At 42.9% G+C, this 17,853-nt stretch overlaps 1 protein-coding gene across 1 annotated transcript in view; it reads right to left on the bottom strand.

The window, feature by feature from the left end:
• Nucleotides 1-15,628, bottom strand: part of LOC122661801 (MORC family CW-type zinc finger protein 3-like) — a 60,725-nt gene extending 45,097 nt beyond the window's left edge. Inside the window, exons 1-7 of the mRNA XM_043857311.1 lie at nt 15,606-15,628; nt 13,203-13,356; nt 12,784-12,892; nt 11,549-12,083; nt 11,224-11,407; nt 5,277-5,378; nt 4,846-5,175 (exon numbers count right to left, since the gene is read on the bottom strand). Of these exons, the coding sequence (XP_043713246.1) occupies nt 4,846-5,175; nt 5,277-5,378; nt 11,224-11,407; nt 11,549-12,083; nt 12,784-12,892; nt 13,203-13,356; nt 15,606-15,628 (1,437 nt within the window). The remainder of the gene's footprint in view (nt 1-4,845; nt 5,176-5,276; nt 5,379-11,223; nt 11,408-11,548; nt 12,084-12,783; nt 12,893-13,202; nt 13,357-15,605) is intronic.
• Nucleotides 15,629-17,853: the final 2,225 nt, after the last annotated feature.

The following is a 17,853-nucleotide window of genomic DNA, read 5'->3' on the forward strand; positions in this document are numbered from 1 at the left end:
ACTATACACCAAAATATCATCAAAATAAAGAACAAGAAATTTACCGATGAAAGGACTAAGTACCTGGGTCATGACTCTCATGAAGGTGCTAGGTGCATTCGTCAGGCCAAAGGGCATGACCTTCCACTCGAATAATCCATCTTTGGTCTTGAAGGCTGTCTTCCATTCGTCTCCAGGCCGTATGCGGATCTGATGGTATCCACTACGGAGGTCAATCTTGGAGAAGATCTTAGAACCGGACAGCATGTCTAGCATGTCATCAAGCCTAGGAATTGGGAACCTATACTTGATGGTGATCTTGTTGATAGCTCGGCTGTCCACACACATGCGCCATGAACCATCCTTCTTTGGTGTCAACAAGGCTGGAACAGCACAAGGGCTTATGCTTTCTTCAATAAATCCCTTCTTGAGAAGCTCTCCAACTTGTTTATTAAGCTCTTCATGCTCCGAGGGGCTCATCCTGTAGGCGGGCAGATTTGGTAACATAGCACCAGGTACCAAATCGATGGCATGTTGAATATCTCTGAGTGGTGGCAACTCATTGGGCAGTTCTTCGGGTACTACATCTGAAAAGTCCTGCAATAGATCCTTGATGGGTTGTGCAAACTTCTGTTCGGTTGGGGCAGCAACCTCTTGAGTCACCAAGGCAAGAACCAGTCCCGTATCATGGCTGATCTGTTCAAATTCCTTTTGTGGAACAGCTAGCAATTTATTTTCAGATTCTGTCCCCTTTTGATTAGTGCGCATGACACGACGTTTCCGTATTTCTGCAGGCAAATTAAGTGGGTACCACTTGATCTCTTCTCCTTTATGTTGAAACACACCGAGGTTTTTTCTTCCTAGGAGAGCAACATCATTGTCATAAAGCCACGGTCTCCCTAGTAGGACATCAGTCATTCTCATCGGAATGATATCACACCAAATTTCCTCTGAATATTTTTGGGCTTGTAAGGGAACATAGCATCGCGTGTTCACATCAAGCTTATTCCCATTCAATAAGGAGACTTTGTAGGGCATCGGGTGCTTCTCAAATTTCAGATTCGCCTTCTTCACAAGATCTTCAGACACAACATTAACGCAGCTACCACTATCGGCAATTACGGCGTGCGCTCACCTGCTCACAAGCGGGTATAGAAGATGCAACTACGCCGCCAATCTTCACCTTTGGATTCCAGCACTCAATATACGTGCTACTACGTGAACACCTCGGGTATCTTCAAATTCATCACCCAAGTCGTCAAAATAAGCAGTCCCATCATCACCATCTTCGGGGGGTAATGCATAAATACCCTGTTCATCAAATTCATCAGGGCTTTCTTCCTCCTTTTCAGCTACATGAATCTGTTGTTGTCGTTGTGGGCAGTCCTTAGCATAGTGTCCCTTCTCATTGCAGCGATAACAAGTGTTGGACTCACTGGTAGTCATTGGGGCTTTACCCTTGTCCACACGTGAAGAGCTGCCAGTGTAAGGGGTTGTCCGTGTAGAACCAGCAGTGGTGTTATTACCTCTATTGTAACCATTAGTTGGTTTGGATGCTGGAAAAGATTTTCTGGTGTCGACAGCAGTGGAACCAAACCTTCTAGTAGTGTTCAATAGGTCTTCTGCCTTCAATGCCTTCTCAAAGCAATCCTTGACGTCCAGAACATCCACAACGCCAATAGCTCTAAGGATGTCAGATCTCAATCCCAATCGGAATCGGGACAACATTTGAGTAGCACTTTCTATTGTGTCGGTGCGAGATGAGAGAGAATCAAACTTCTGCATGTACTCGGATACAGTCATATTCCCTTGACGAAGGGAGTTGAATTGGTCTTGCATCTGAGCTGTATAGTGTCTTGGTAAATACTTCTCTTTCAAATCATACTTCATATCCTCCCAGTTGGTAGGTGCTTTACCTTCACGTTCCATATCCCTCTCTGTCTTGCACCACCAGTCTCGAGCAGCGCCAATTAATTTAGTGTGTGCCAGTCTCATCTTTCGATCCTCAGGCAAATCATACCAATCAAAGTAGTCATCTAGGGCAGCAAGCCAGTCGTAGAATTTCTGTGGATCACCAGTCCCATCATACTCTTTCAGTTTAAGCTTGACCTTCTGTGTATCAAATCTTCTGTTCTGGGCTTCATCTCCAGTGAAGTAGGATCTCAAATATTCCTCAAAATTAGGTCTTCGAGGTGCTTCAGTAGTTCTGTCCCTATCTTCTCTGTAGTCATCCCTGTCATATCTTCTTCGATCCCTGTAGCCTCGGTCATGTCTAGACTGATCTCTGTGGTCTCTGTGACGTCTGGAATGATCTCTGTAGTGCTCATTCCTTCCCAGAGTGCCATGAACTTCAGAATGGACTTGTAGCCGATCTTCCTCTACGTATAGAGGGTTGTTTATAATAGGCACAGCTTGCTTTTGTTCCATGGCTGTCATTCGATCACCAAGAACTTGCTGGTCTGTTGAGATCTTCTGCAGCATAGCCATGATTGCAGCAAGGGAATCAGGTTGGGGTGGTAGTGTTGGATCAACAATAGGGTTGCCATGTTTGTCCATGGCTTTGATACCAATTTGATGTAGCCTAGGTGAAATAACTTCCACTTAGGACCAGTTCTGTCTAAGGGTTGGCCGAATGGGCAGACTAGGGTTATTAGGGCAAAATTTAGGGTTAGGGCTAAGTAATGACAAGGGGGTTTATAGGGTTTTAAAAGGCAGGTTTCAGAGGTCTTAATGGTATAAAGATATTAGGGTTTGGAGATGTTTTCAATTTCTGCAATTTTGGGCAGAATCGGGTCACAGGCTTTAGGGTTTAATGGAGTGAAGAGATAAGGGGTTAGAGGGGGAATTATAGGCTAGGGCTGAGGTCGAGTGGGGGGAATGATGTAGGGAAGGTGGGCTGAGAATAGGGTTTGAAGGTGATGGCTAGATCTGGAATTATAATGGAATCCTAGTTGAAGTAGGAGTTGCAGGTTTAATGGGGTTGAGGATTGAATGGATAAGTTGCAGGGTTAAGGTGCAGGAGCAGCAACAGCTTGAAGATAGAAGAAGACCTCCTGACCTTCACAGTGCAAGGAGTCGTAGGAGAACCCACCCTTTAACCACCTTGAGTCCACAAGGATGCAGCTCGCAGGGGAGCAGAAGCAGCAGCTCGAAGGCAGCAACTCAGATCTGAAATCAGAAGTTTTTTTTTTTTAATCAGAAGTGGGGGAGCCTGCCCACGATTTCTTCTATTTATAATAAAAGGGGGGGCCAAAAGGCCTTACAAAGATATGTAGATTTGAACTAGGAGTCCTAGTTCTAAATCCTAAAACCAATCCTAATCAGATTAGGAGTAGTGACTTCCCTTAACCTGAATCCTAATAAAAACAATATAAAAACAGTAGACTCATACTCTAACTAGGAGTACAAGTGTAACAAACAAATAAACAAAAAACATCATCCCTCTAAAATCGTGGAGGGGAATAAAAGACTGTTTTAACCCTAATAAAAACTAAATATATAAAATAAGGCTCCAACGAAAATCCAAGGCTGCTCTTCTTCTTCCTGCGTGAACTTGGATCTGCATCAACTTGAGTGCAACCCTATCCAACAGGGGGTTATGTTTTGTGATTCAGACGATTCATCGTTTGCCCCCATGCGCAGAGTGCCACAGTGAGAGATATTGGGATGACTTACCTGGGGTGAGATTGGTTGTGTAGCCTCACCTAGCCCGCAAGATGCCCCACTTAGCCATGGGATCCTCCACATGGGGTGGAAGTTGTGTTTTGTTCCGCCTAGCCTGCGGTGATGGCTATGGTCGTTATGATTACCTTAGATACCTCGTCTAGCCCGCAAGCCACCCGTTTTACAAACAGGATACCTCACTTAAATGTATGTGTAGTGGCAGTCAGTCATACCTGTGATTTACTTGTACTTGATGAACTTAATATGTTTTGCATTATTTGGAAAATTTTAGGACTCATTTTGATGAGATTATTGTTATCACATGGTTTACAGAGTGTTGTATGTACTATTCTTATTTAGTGTTGTTATGACTTGTTCTATTTTATTGGGATTTGCAGTTCAATCTATTATTTTTCTTACAGATCAACTGGAGGTTAGTATAGCTCGGATGGAGATTCTGATGAGCGGACATGATTTATTTGGGACTCTATTTCATCATAATACAGTAGATTTTGTTCTAGGATTGGAACAGATGTTACAATTTATTTAGTTTAAATTTTAATTGTCACCAGATGATTTGGATGTGAACTTTTAATAGATAAGGTTTCAGTTGTGGACTGTTGAGGTTATTTTACGTGATTATGAGGATTTTATAATATTGGAGTATTTTGGGGGGGGGAAATTGTCTGAAATTTTATGGAGTATGATTGGAAGACTGAAAACTCAGGATCTTAACCCTAATGGGTTTGCTCTTCTCCCAAAGTTTATAATTTATGTTTTCCTTGGTTACTAATGTTTATTCTTGATAGCTTCTACAGATCCAGACCATTGGATCAACCCATCTTCGGAGCATACATTCAGCAGGACCTCAACCTTATTCGATTTGATTTACAGCCACATCCAAGTGCTGGTTGGCAAGTTAGTTGAATCCTTCACATTCTATCCTGTTTCTTCTATTTTTCATATCACTGTGATTTTGTCCTGTGTGATTTGTTGTCTAGGAATCTGTCCCACAGGTTATTGGTCTACATCACTTCAGCAATTCCGACAGCTGATACCCAGGATGAAACCAGCAAGCAAAACCCAAAGAGGAAGAAGAAACTTTTTTTTCCTTTTGTGTGTGCAACCTGGGGGGGGGGGGGGTTAGCGAGATCCTGTTCTACTACAAAATTTCTTTGGGATAACAGGAACACAATGACTAACCTTTTGGCTAATTTGCCCTGGCCGAGACCTGATCCGTCTAGATCGAATTAAAATGTCACCTTGGTCACAAGATGAATTGCCACTCCTTCCAGTCTGCCATTCTAAACAATATGTCAAACCCCACTTATCCAAATTCCATATGTATATTTGTGTTCCAGTTCCCTTTTCACTAAATAACCCTGATTTTACACCAATGAAATACTCATCAAATGGTGAAAATTCCTTTATGCGCTTCAAATTGTAATCTGCTAACTCCTTGGATTGGACAGTTGTGTTGATTACCATAACCTGTCCTCGTCTTGAATAGCTCACAATAGGAATCTCAAGATTCTGTGGTACAAGAGAAGAAAAAAGCGGCATTTGAATGAAGAGGAAAAGCTTCATAATGAACAGGACATGGAATCAGCAGATAGAACAGATTCGAGTCTTACATCCTTGCCTTCATTTAAAGATTGAGACAAAAAGGCTATGGATCTGGAGTCGATAGTCTGGGAAAGAACAAAAGCATCCTGACCAAGTCTCATAGCTCCAGTCTGCAAATCAAAGCTTCAAAATCAGTGTAACATATGCTGTGCAGGATGCTGGAAGAGGAGACTTTTCGACACTTACTAGTCTAAACGATTAAAGGAACTTCACAGTAAAAGTTTATGCAACAGAACTAAAATTTCAGTGACTTGTACAGAGCTGAACTTCAAACAATTAAATTCAATAAATATTCCTAGACAAGGGTAAAATTTCTTGACTGCTAGCAGACAGTGAGAAAATTCACCCAGTTAATAGTTTCTACATAACCATCATTGGTAGCAAAGCCAGTTACCTACACAAGTGCCAATAAAAGTGGTATGTACATGGCCCTCTTTAACTTGCTTTACTAAGTGATTATAACAGGGACAAATATATATACATGTATGACTTGCCCATAGTTTAAATTACCATCAACTTACTTTTCCACCAAAATAATATAATTTTACCAAATATACAAAAAAAGCAAGAGAATAGGAAGTAACCTTTGATAATTGAACTGGAAAGAAATTGGGGTAACCTATTTGGAATTTACTTAGAAGCACATTTTGTACAACAGCCCTTCCTATCTGATAGAAAAGGATCCCATGATCCTGAACCAATCTTACCTGGAATAGAAACATTCAAATATATCCAAACCCTTAATAAGGGAGTGGGGTTTTCCTGGATGCCATGTTCATTATGGAATTCATAGACAACACAAATACCTACCATGTGGCAGGTTGAACAGGACTGAAATTTTGTGGACAGATAAGAATCCGCCAAGTGGCAAAATAAAATCAGTGAAAATCCAGTGGAAAAATGAAACCTATTGAAAAGAATGGGCAGCTGTACAAGTGGGCAAATACATGGGAGAGTATATGATTGAATTCGAGTCTGAAATTTTACACATGGCCAATCCAGACCAATCCTAGATATCCAATGGCTTAATTTGCCACATCCCTCTTCATGTCGCACTAGGTATGCAGTCATGAGATATACCCTTTTGGCTTCCGTTAAATGATAAATATATTAATAGTAATGTACCCATTTTATTGATTTAGTCTTTAGCTGAGTTGCCATGAGCAATTAGTACACTCATACCCATGTTCAGAATCCCTGTTCATGTACCCATCAATACCTCGGCCATCACCATGTCTGATCTCCTTCCGGAGGCCCAGCCCGACGGTTCCTCCCTCGGGCTTACCCCCCTCCCCCCTACTAGTCCCTACACCAACCCCCACCCTTCCCCCTCCCCTCTGCCCCTGGCAACAAGGCATGGAGCTCTCTTTTAGTCATGCCCTCTGCCATGTGCTCATGAGGGCCACTCCCTTCACACTCTCTCCTTCCCTTGTTGGCGGCAAAAAAAGTCGGCCTCTGCCCTACGGGGCTGCTTGACTCTGAAATTTCTAAATGGAAGAACTGTTTGGAAGGACATTTCATTGGGAGTAGACCCCCCTTCATCATCGTTAAGATGCTTAAATCTGATTTATATTGGAGTTATGTACCGGTCAAACACTCAAACTTAATTTGGTGTGCGCGAATGCTGTCAAAATAGCTGAGTGAAAATCTTTTTTTGGACTTCAAAACAAATGAATATTTTACCGCACTTTTGGTTTTTAGCAATGTTCTACCATATTAAGATTTATGGAATTTTTAGATTTGAGAAAAACCCCAGCATTAGAAGGTTGAAAATTGCAACTGCCACTGAAAATGTAGTTTTGTTCTTAAACTGGGGGGTTGGCTTTTTTCCCTTTTGGAATTTTATTTTTTAACTATTTTTATTAGATACAAATCGAGGTATTTGCTTATTTATGAATAATATCTTAAGAGTAAATGAAATACAAATACATAAGTGTTTGTCTTGTGTCTGTTCTAGTTTCCCACTAAGTGAAACTCCTATTTGGACTTTGTTTTTACAAAATCTGATAGCGCCATTGTGTTTAAATGGCCTAAAGTAGGCCGAGTACCAAGTTTCAGACCCAAACTAGGTCTAAAACCCACTGAAACCAGCCTTCAAGTTAAAAAAAAGAAACCAACTCGACCAAGTCTCGACCACTCGATTTTTTCCAAGGTCGAAACCTGGTCGAGTTCCGAGTTTTAGTTCCTTACTTGAGGGAGGTTTGTGGCAAATGGGGAAAAAGCCTATCTTCCTTTGTCAATGGGACCAATACCCCTCATCAATCTCATCCATTATATCCTCTCTCCATCTCTTCGATAGCCTTTCTGGCCTACACATCAACCTCCTCAAATCCCACCTTTTTCTCTCCGAAGTCTCCAAAGCTGATAAGACCTCTCTCCTTGAGTTGACTAGTTTCTCCCTCGACCTTCTTCCTGCCAAATACCTAGGGCTCCCCCTAATTCCTGCCAAGTTGACCAACCATCACTACACCCCAATGCTTGATTTGATCCGTAAAAGGCTCCAACTTTGGAACGACAAACTTCTCTCCTATGCTGGAGGCTGGGCCTAATTAGATCTGTCCTCCAATCCTCCTACATAATCCTCCTACATATATTGTTGTGGGATTTTCGGGCTGCCTAAAGCTATCTTCTGTTTCTTGGAAAAAATAATGTGTGCCCTCCTTTAGAAAGGAGCTGAGTCTTCTAGGTTCCTCCACCCCCTTAGTTGGGCCTCCACCTGCCTTCCCAAAGCCGAGCAAGGCCTAGGCTTGAGAAGAATCAAGGATTCCAATACTGCGGGCATTCTCAAACTGATTTGGAAAATTGTGTCCAAACATGACAGTATTTGGATCAAATGGGTCTATTCCTGTCCTCTCAAAAATGACTCCCTGTGGACAGATTCCCAATCCTCTGATGCCTCTAGGCTGCGACGCAAAATCCTCCTCCGCCCCATTGCCCTTAGATTCATTTCCTACAAGATTGCTGAAGGAGCATCTACATCCATGTGGCTCGACCACTAGCTCCCCTAGGGTGTTCTCTTTTCAATGGTTGAAGCATGTGTGGTCTACTCCTCTGGTATTGATAAGCACTCCATTATTGCCTCCATCATCTCCCAAGGCTCCTGGTCGGCTGGTCTATCCCTTATCCTTCCCCTCTAGCTCTCTCCTCTGTCTGGTCTTCCCTTTGCTCCGTCTTCCGGTTGGCCCTCTCCCTCCCTCTGACTGTGTAACATGGTTCCCCTCCTCTAATGGCCTCTTTAGCTCATCCTACGCCTGGGATTTTTTTCGAGTGCATGCCCCCTTAGTCCTTTAGAGTAAGGCTGTTTGGTTTAAGGGTTGCATTCCCCACCAGAGCTGGTCTGGAGATCCCTTACCCATTGCCTCCCACCCAATCCTTCCTTATCCACAAACAGATTTATGTTCTCCCATCCTGTGTTCTTTGTTGGAATGGTTTGAAGGACATTAACAACCTTTTCTTCTCCTACAGTCCTACCCCTTTTCCTCCTCTATTTGGACTTTGGATCGACATGACCTTCTCAGGTAGCTCCGTACGGGATATTGTAGGGAAGCTTGTTTTTGGTGCCACCATCTCCCACCTCTGGGTGGAGCGGAATCTTCGAAGATGGACCTCCAATTCTCGCTCTTTAGACATGAATTGGAAAGCCATATACTTTGATGTCAGCTCCAAGATTCATTTACCCCTTTGTTAGACATTTGAAATGCCTTGCCTCCCTCCCTATCGTTCCAAGAGGTAGCGGTGACAATGTTGTCCGGCTCCCAACTTCTACATGTATCTTTAGCTCCTCCTCTCCTCCTCATCCTGAAATTTTGTCAGATTTCAAGGTCCTTTGGCTCCTTGGCGCAAGCTTGTATGGTTCAAAGGCCATATCCCCCACCACAGCTTCACTGTTTGGCACACGTTATCAAAACTGCCTCCCTACGCAGTCCTTCCTCATCATCCACAGCCAGATTCAGGTTTCTCCCTTTTTCTGTTTATGCTGGAATGGTACTGAAGATGTTGATCACCTATTCTTCTCTTGCCCCTTTTCCTCAACTGTCTGGAAGAGAGTCCTAAGTAATTGTTGGCCAAGCAATAGAAGAATCCTACCCCTTGAGAGAGAATGGATTTGGATGGACATGACCTTTGCAGGGAAGTCCATTTGTGGTATCAGCGGAAAAATTGCCTTTGGTGCGACCATTAACCACATTTGGATGGAACATAATAGTCGCAAATGGACCACCAACTCCCCCGATCATTTGATAAGATTTGGAACTCCATCTACTTTGATGTTAGTTCTAAGCTCTCCTCTCTCCCTCATCTTAATGTAAGAGATTCCACAAGTAACAAACTCATTATTTTCTCCTGACTCCCTCATCTATTTTGCAGCCCATTGCCCCTCCCCCTTGAAGGGTGGATGCAGCTTTGTGTGGCTTGTTTGCCCAAGTTCTTTCTCTTTCTCCTTTCCCCCTTGGGGCTCCTTGTATATTTTCCCACTTTGGTAATGAATTCTTTATTCACACAAAAAAAAAAAAAACTAACTCCAACAAGTAATTACCATACACAAACCCATGTAACACATAATTGTCAAAGTGACTAGGCGACAGCGCCTAAGAGTCAAGGCACCCTAGGTGTGCAATTTTGTATCATAGCAATGATAATTTATATAATTATGATTATATTTAACATAGAAGCCATATCAATGAAATATTGAAATGTGATATAATTAAGCTAGTGAGACCTACTATGAGAAACCAACATACAATAAACAAAGTATAGGATATAATATAAGATATTTATCAAAAAACAAAGCACTAAACATAAATCAACATAAACTCGTGAAGTGTCAAAAAACTGATATAATATAAAGCGTGCTGTCACAATGCCATATTTACGCATCCAAAGTGGGTTGCTTTTTTTGCGCCTTGGACACAATAAGGCACCTTGAAGACTAGACGACGCCTTGACAACTATTCATTATGATGTAACACGGTCCCAAACTTATGAAAGATTCTACCTTCCATTAAAAGACCAAAACCCTAGATAACTCATGAACAGAAATGAGGATCGTTATTCAATTTAAGATTGCAACCCACATCCGGAATCACTTGCTCAGCCTTTCGTAGATAGTCGGTATAACAAAGGGAAAAGCAAAGTGATACCGTCATCGGCAGCCAGGCAAGGTTCACTGCACATTTTTACCCTTTACATCTACTTGTTGTATTTTAAGTTTAGGGAGAAAAAAAGTAATTTGCCTCTCTTTTCTTCTTCCTCCCCAATATTCAAATCATGAAGGGGATTTTTTTTCTTCATTCTTCCTCCTCCCTGCAACTCTAACGAGCAATTTTGGCGACTTCAGCGAGCTATACCACCGTTTCCAGCTAACAGTTCCGTAGATCCATGGTGTGTTTAGATGGTGGATTTAGGTTTAAAGATTTGTGGTGGATTCACAGGGATTGATCTTTAATGATTCACATTAACAGAGTAGGGTTCAACCGGAAATACATTTCATAGGTTTCATAAATTAAGCTTCAAGTTAATAATTTCGTTGGTTTATTAGGCCTTTAGGGTTTCATACTTTAAGGTTAAAAATTATGGTTTCAAATTTTCCTGCATTTTAATGGTGTTCTCTGAAAATTTTAATGTGTTTAACGATTTCAATTTACTCGGTGACCCCCACAAAGTTCATCTGAGTGGGTATCACTAATCAATTCTATGGAATAAATATCTGCCTAAACAATACTCACACGCTACTCAAACGGAAAATGCCAGGCGTAAAGGGCATATCATGAATGTGTAAACAAAAGCAACAAACTGGTACAAATGAAGTATATAACCAAAAACAATGCTTCGTACTCCCGAAAGGTCACATTCAAGACACAAAGAAAAATATTGCCGAACAGGAAAGGAAAAGTAATCCAACAAAAGCTGATCAGATCCATCACATAAGAAACAAGCAAATGAATAAGCACAAAAGACCTTGAATCCAATTCCAAATCTTCCAATATGATCTGGATTATCTACATCAGGTTGTTTGCGCCCAAAAGAGACCATTCTCACCAACCCTTCGTGCGACATGCCATGCCCATCATCAATAACAGACAGCATAGGTATATCTTTCCCAAGTACCTTGGAATATACATTATCTATAGAAATATCCAAGCTGTTGAGCAAACCACAATTGTAAGTTATCTATAACAAAACAAATGGCAGCCAAAAGAAATTTAAGAAACAAGCAGAAACCATATGCACAGTATTTACCATCCAAGTAAAGCTCATATGGAAACAAATAAAATTAACTTACTTTGCTGCTTTGGCATCCCTAGAATTGTCAACAAGCTCAGCAATGGCACCAAAAACCCATCCTGAATGAGTCTGACCAAGAGTTTTCAAGTAACTAGGGTCTACCCGCACAAAGTTCTCCCCAAAACTATTATCTTGGGGCACTGACATGAGCTGAGATCTACAATGAGCTTCATCTCTAGACTCATGAGCAGAATGACCCACAGCCTCCTGCTGGAACTTACTATCAAGAGACTGTTTCTCCAAATTAATCTTTGAAACCCTTTCACTACTGCATCCAAAATTTTTATCAAAAAAGTTTCTCTTTTCTTCCCTGGATTGAGATCTGCAGGCTTCCTGAACAGATTTATGTGAAACACAAACCACAGCTTCCTGTTGAAACTTAAAATCAGGATGGTGTTTCACTGCACAAACATCCCTCTCCCCAACATTAGTTGCTGAACTACCACTAAATTCTTCAGACTTCCCAGAGTCCAGCATTGTAACCATTCTGGCGGCAGCTGCTTCTTTGGGTTTCAGCAAGGTATGACCTGGAACTGGAGAACCAATACATAAGAAATTCCTAAATATTTAGTCACCCAACTACTTGGCCTCTAACTTAGTTGGTCACAAAACATATAAAACCAACTAGTATACACTCAAGCAAAAACCATGAAACTGCAGGAGATGGGACCAACTCTCAAGGAATGTTACAGCATGTAAAGAGGGCGTACCAAGTGCATGAGGCTCCCGCCATGCGAGTCTGGGGAGGGTAATAATGTACTCAACCTTACCCCCACTTCGTGGAGAGGCTGTTTCAGTGTTTCCCGACTCAAACCAGTGACCACTAGGTCGCAATGGATCAACCTTATTGTTGCGCCAATATCTGCCCTCTTCCAGAAAGGGCGTACCCAGTGTGGGGTCTGAGGAGGGTCATAATCTTAGTTATCACAGCATCTAGGTGAACCAAGGCGGTCGAGGGGATCAAAAAACTAAGGCAACCAAGGTGCCCATCCAAAAATATGCACCTGGACGCCTAGGTGTCGCCTTGACAACTATGGTGAAAATGTACGCAGCCTTACCCCCGCTTCCGAGAGAGGCTGTTTCCCGACGCGAACCCACAACCACCAGATCGCAATGGAGCAACCTTACCGTTGCGACAATGGGTCAGCACAGTGGAAAGGTACCATTTGTTTTCTATTACAATCAATATTAAAAATATTCGTGCATGAGCAATAAAAAAATTCTGAAGCTCACCTGACCCAACTGACTTTTCTTGATAGGCAACTACAGCATGGTCAGCAATTGCACCAGTATCAGGAGGAAGTATGTAAAATACCAATGACTCAAATTCCACAATAGCAACCTTCAAAAGCATGGAGTCAGTAACTACCAATAGATGTACTGAAAAACAAACATATCTGGAGATAATCTAACATCATTTCCAATACACAGTGAATAAATTTGTAAGTTGTAACAGAGAAAAGAAAAGAAAGCTAGTAACTAACTATCTGCAAGCACATTCCACTATCACCCCCAGGGCATATCTTAATTGAAGATGCTATTTAACAAAAAAAATTCCAAGTAGAAATTTTCCATGCTCAGTAAATAGAAAAAAATAACCATTGGTTAAGCAGAAAACAGAAGGGTTGCAACTGATAAAATTACATCTTTACCCTATCATGCTTTTTAAGAAAACCCATGAATAAACGCCACTCCTGCTGCTGATAAGAATCCACAGGATCAGCCTGCAGGAAAAACTGAGGCAATCCGGATATTGGAAATACTTTAGTCCGCCGTTGTATCCCAGATATTCTCCAATTCTGTACACTGGGTAAAGAAAGGAATCAGCAAATTGGAGGTTCCACACTGGAAATAAAAGGCAGGCAAACTAATACACTGAGTTATAGGCTCAGATGCAGATATTCAAAGGATATCTACTCATATGAACAAGGTTTTAGCAAGGGTTTCCTATTTTGCAGTGAGAGTTTAAGATAACACACCTCTATCAACTTAGTCATGCTTCTGAAATATCCAGACAGGGATTGATCACTTTTCTCATTTCACTTTACTTTTCTGTGAGAACCATATGAAGTTTCTCCTCTTGAGAGATGAAAAAGGAAAAAATAAATAACCAACACTCATCTAAGGTCAATGTCAGCTAGCATTACATGTCCAATCAGCTTCCACAGCAGAGTTTTCTGGAACATCTGCACAGTCATTACTGTCCTTGTTTGGATGTGACTAAAGCAAAGTTTTCATTGTTCAAGTCAAATGCAGTGATGTGAAATGCGAAACAAAAAAAACGAAGAAGAAGGTGTATAAGGATAAGTTTCAAAAGGTATAAGATTGGAAGGTGAAATAAGTTAGTTGACTTGACTTCAATTTCACTCACTTTACTTCGAACCAAAACTTCTCATAGGGGATCTGGTTAGAAGGTGAAAAAAGTTTGTCGTGTTGACTTCAATATCACTCACTTTACTTCAAACCAAATGGACCCTTCAGTAATCAGTAAGAAAACATCAGCTGCTTACTATCACATTCTGTTGAGTTCTTGCAGTCCCATCTTAAAGAAAATTTGCAGTTCATCTCCATGTAGGTTCGAGGGTTGAAAGTCTTAAATTCAAGACACCATCAAGTCAGGACTTTTGAAAAGTGTCCAGAAATAATCATGAGTCCAATATTCCCCAAAAGAGGTGTGAGATCAGCACTTCGAGGATGTCAAAAATGTCTTTGACCATTCTGAGCCAATCCAACAGTGGAAATTAAGAAAAGAAAAGTTTAATGAACAAGAAATGAAGAATTCCTCCACAAAATTAACTGAAGGAATCCCACTAAATTATCTATCATTAATTGAGAGGATGCTTCAGTAAATTTCTCATACAAGCATGGTCTGAATGTGGGACATGGGTAGACCAGTGTTTGCCTTTATTTAACGTTGCCATTAGAAATAGAAAATTCATTTGGTTTCTCAAAAAAGTTCTCTCTAATGCAAGCTGTGTCCACAAGTTGGTCCTTTTTTTTTTTTTTTGGTGAATAAAAAATGTATTACCAAAGCCCAAGGGGGGCGGGGGGAAAAGGAGGGAGGGGGAACAATACAAACCTCAGACCAAACAAAGGGGGAGTATGGAGCTATAAAATAGAGACATCTAAACCCCAGGAATTAACAATATGCCTATTTCTTGGGGAGTAAAAAATGGGCCTATGGGGGAGAAAACTGAGCTTCGAGGAGACATCAAAACAGATGGCTTTCCAAATCAGGTCAAAAGACTGAGAGTTGGAGGTCCATCTCCTAAGGTTCCTCTCCATCCAAATATGGTAAAGGGTGACGTCAAACACGAGCTTGCCAACAATGTCGCAGATAGAGCAGCCAGGGTATGTCATGACCAACCAGAGCCACTCTCTAGCAAAGGGGAGGGGTCTCCTACTACGAGGCCAAATAAACGAAAGGACTTTTTTCCATATGGTAGAGATAAAGGGGCAAGCAAAGAAGAGGTGTTCAATGTCTTCGGATCCGTTCCAACAGAAGATACAAGAAGAGGGAACACGAATTCTTCGGTGGAGGAGGAAGGCTTGGGTGGGAAGGCAAAGACTAATGGTTCTCCAGGCTATGAATCTATGGCGAGGGATGTGACCTTTGAACCAGACTAGTTTGTGCCAAAGGACAGTAGGGGCATGGGGTCTAACAAAATTCCAGGCAGTTCTGAAGCTGAAAAGGCCGTTAAAGGAGGGGAGCCAAATAACCTTATCCGCATGAGATGGGGGGAAGGAGAGTAGGGGGGAGGGAAGGCCAAACCTGGGAGACGATGGGGTTAGGGGGGAGGGGGGACCAGGAACCTTGAGAGATAATGAAGGAAAGGGGGCGAACTTGGGAATGCCGGAGGAGTAAATCGACCTGGCCCCAAAGAAATTATAGAGGACTCCAAGAGGGTGTCAGGGGTCAAGCCCAAGGGAGATGGAAGATCCATCAACAATAAAAGAGGAAGTGGCTCTAAGCGCAAGGAGCAGAGGAGGAGAATGGAGTACGAAGGAAAGGGGATGGTCCAAATGGAGTCATTTTTAAGGAGGTGGGAGCAAACCCAATGAACTCAAATGGAGTCATGCTTAGAGGAGATTTTCCAAATAACCTTCAAAATACCCGCAGTATTGGAGTCGCGAATACGATGGATGCCCAAGCCTCCTTCAGATTTGGGAAGGTAGATGGACTTCTAGTTGATAGGATGGAGGAATTTGGAACTTTCCTTCCCTTTCCAGAGGAAAGCACAAAAGAGGTTTTCCATGGCTTTAATGGTAGCTTTAGGAAGGACAAAGATTCCACAACAATAAATGTAAGAAGATTGGAGGTCCGATCTAATGCATTCAAGCCTACCAGCATAGGACAGGAGTTTGCCTTTCCAGAGCTGGAGACTCTTACGGATATTGTCAAGCATGGGGATGCAGTGGTGACTGGAGAGACGAGCAGGGATGAGGGGGAGGCCGAGGTATTCACTGGGAGGGAGCCAAGGGAAAAGCCAGTCAGGGGCAGGAGGGAGTCTTTGTCAGATTCAAAAATTCCAGAGAGAAAGAGCTTGGATTTAAGAAGGTCGATACGAATGTGGCCATTAGGAGAATGGTTGTAATTGGAGATAAATGACCAAAAAGGGGCACTGGAGACAGCAATGCGAGGACCATTATCCTAAAGGATGCGAGTTTCAAGACGGGCGCAAAAGGAAGAATGTGAGGACTTGAATAGGGATCTAATGTCATGATGTTTAGCCAGGGAATTGAGACCTCTGACATTCCAGATGAAACCAGTACACATGGAGAACTAGAGGGTGAAAGGCAACGAGTTCCTAGGGGGGCACTCTTGTTCCTCCGGCGAAAATGGGCAAGGATTGGACGATGGCGGACAATAACGGGAACAACGAGAGTACTGTCAGTCCCACAAGGGGTAACCAAGAGAGGGGGAAGGAGAGATCTGACCGAACCCGAGGGGAGGGGGGAGGGGACACCCAGCGGATAAGGTTTGGAGAGTAAAGGGGTTAGAGAAAAGGGGAGGAGGAGAGGAGGTGTCGGGTAACCCAGAGAGGGCAAGGTTAAAGTGGGGAGGGGTAGGGACGGGAGTGTGGTTGGTGGAAGTGGATCGAGTTAGGGGAAAAGGTGGTCAGGTCAGGGTTGGGGTTATGGTTAGGGTATAAATGGGTGAGGGGTATAATGGGAAGGTTGTAGGTGAAGAATGATGGAACTGGTTTGGGAAGTGGTTGGGTCAGGTTAAGAGAGGGAAGAGATTGGTTAGGAGAAGGTGGGGTGAGTTAGTGGGACCAGGGTTAGGGTGGTTGCCGAGACGAGGTGTAGGGTTGGGTAAAAGGGGGGGGTAGGTGGGATCTAGAGAACAACAAAAGGGACTCGCGTCTGCTAGAAGGGGAAAAAGGTTGGGAGCATAAGGGAACTGAGGGAAAGTGAACAGGTAAAGCGGGGGGATATCAGTTACCAAACCTCGCGAAGGAGCATGACGCCTATCAAGAGAGATGCTTTTGGGTACTGATTGAGACTGAACCCTGTCTAGAGCTGCGCCTGAGGAGGCAGGGGCCTATTCTTCGATGCAACAAGGTAAGGAAAGGAACTGGCGAGGACTTCAGAGGCTACTTTGGAGAAACAAACACTACTTGAAGTTGAGGAGCGATAGGGTGATCTGTTCTGCAGGGATTCTAGGGCTAAAGCTGGAGACGTTTCTGTCTCCTGGAGAACTGGAGGTCCAATGGGGGTAGAGCATTTCGAAAAGTTTGTAGAAGCCAGCCGATGAGGTCCAAGTAGAGAAGGATCTGCCCGATTTGTAGTTGTAGGCAGAGCTTCCATAGCGTCGTAAGAAGACAGAGGTGTCTCAGGCATAAGAAACGAGAGGGCCTCTACGCTCGGAGGAGAATCAGAGGCCGGTTGTTCGCGGGGGCGACAACTGTGGCGGTGGCGAGATTTCACCCTTCTACTAGGAGGTCTAAAGAGGCCAGACGACTGAGGAGGGTCAGGGTATCTAGAAGAGCCAGGGAGGCGGCCAGTTGATGAAGATGCAAGAACCGATGGGGCACCTAAGCCAGCAAGAGAAGAAGAGGGAGCAGACTGAATACTTGAAAAAGTCGATATTGCCGGAGAGGACAAGGGAGCAGCATGCTCTCTTGAAGAAGCCAAGGTTGCCAGAGCAGCTACAGGGGTATCGATGGTAGTAGAGGGGAGGGGAGCTTTGCCAGAAAAGTCTCACGAGTGGTGGCCAAACACTTTACAATGAATGCAATGCGGTGGGAGCCAATCATATTTAACTGGTTGTTCAAAGCTAAAGCCATCTTCTTCCACAAT

Source organism: Telopea speciosissima, chromosome 5, assembly GCF_018873765.1.
Source record: "Telopea speciosissima isolate NSW1024214 ecotype Mountain lineage chromosome 5, Tspe_v1, whole genome shotgun sequence".
Taxonomy (NCBI): Eukaryota; Viridiplantae; Streptophyta; class Magnoliopsida; order Proteales; family Proteaceae; genus Telopea; species Telopea speciosissima.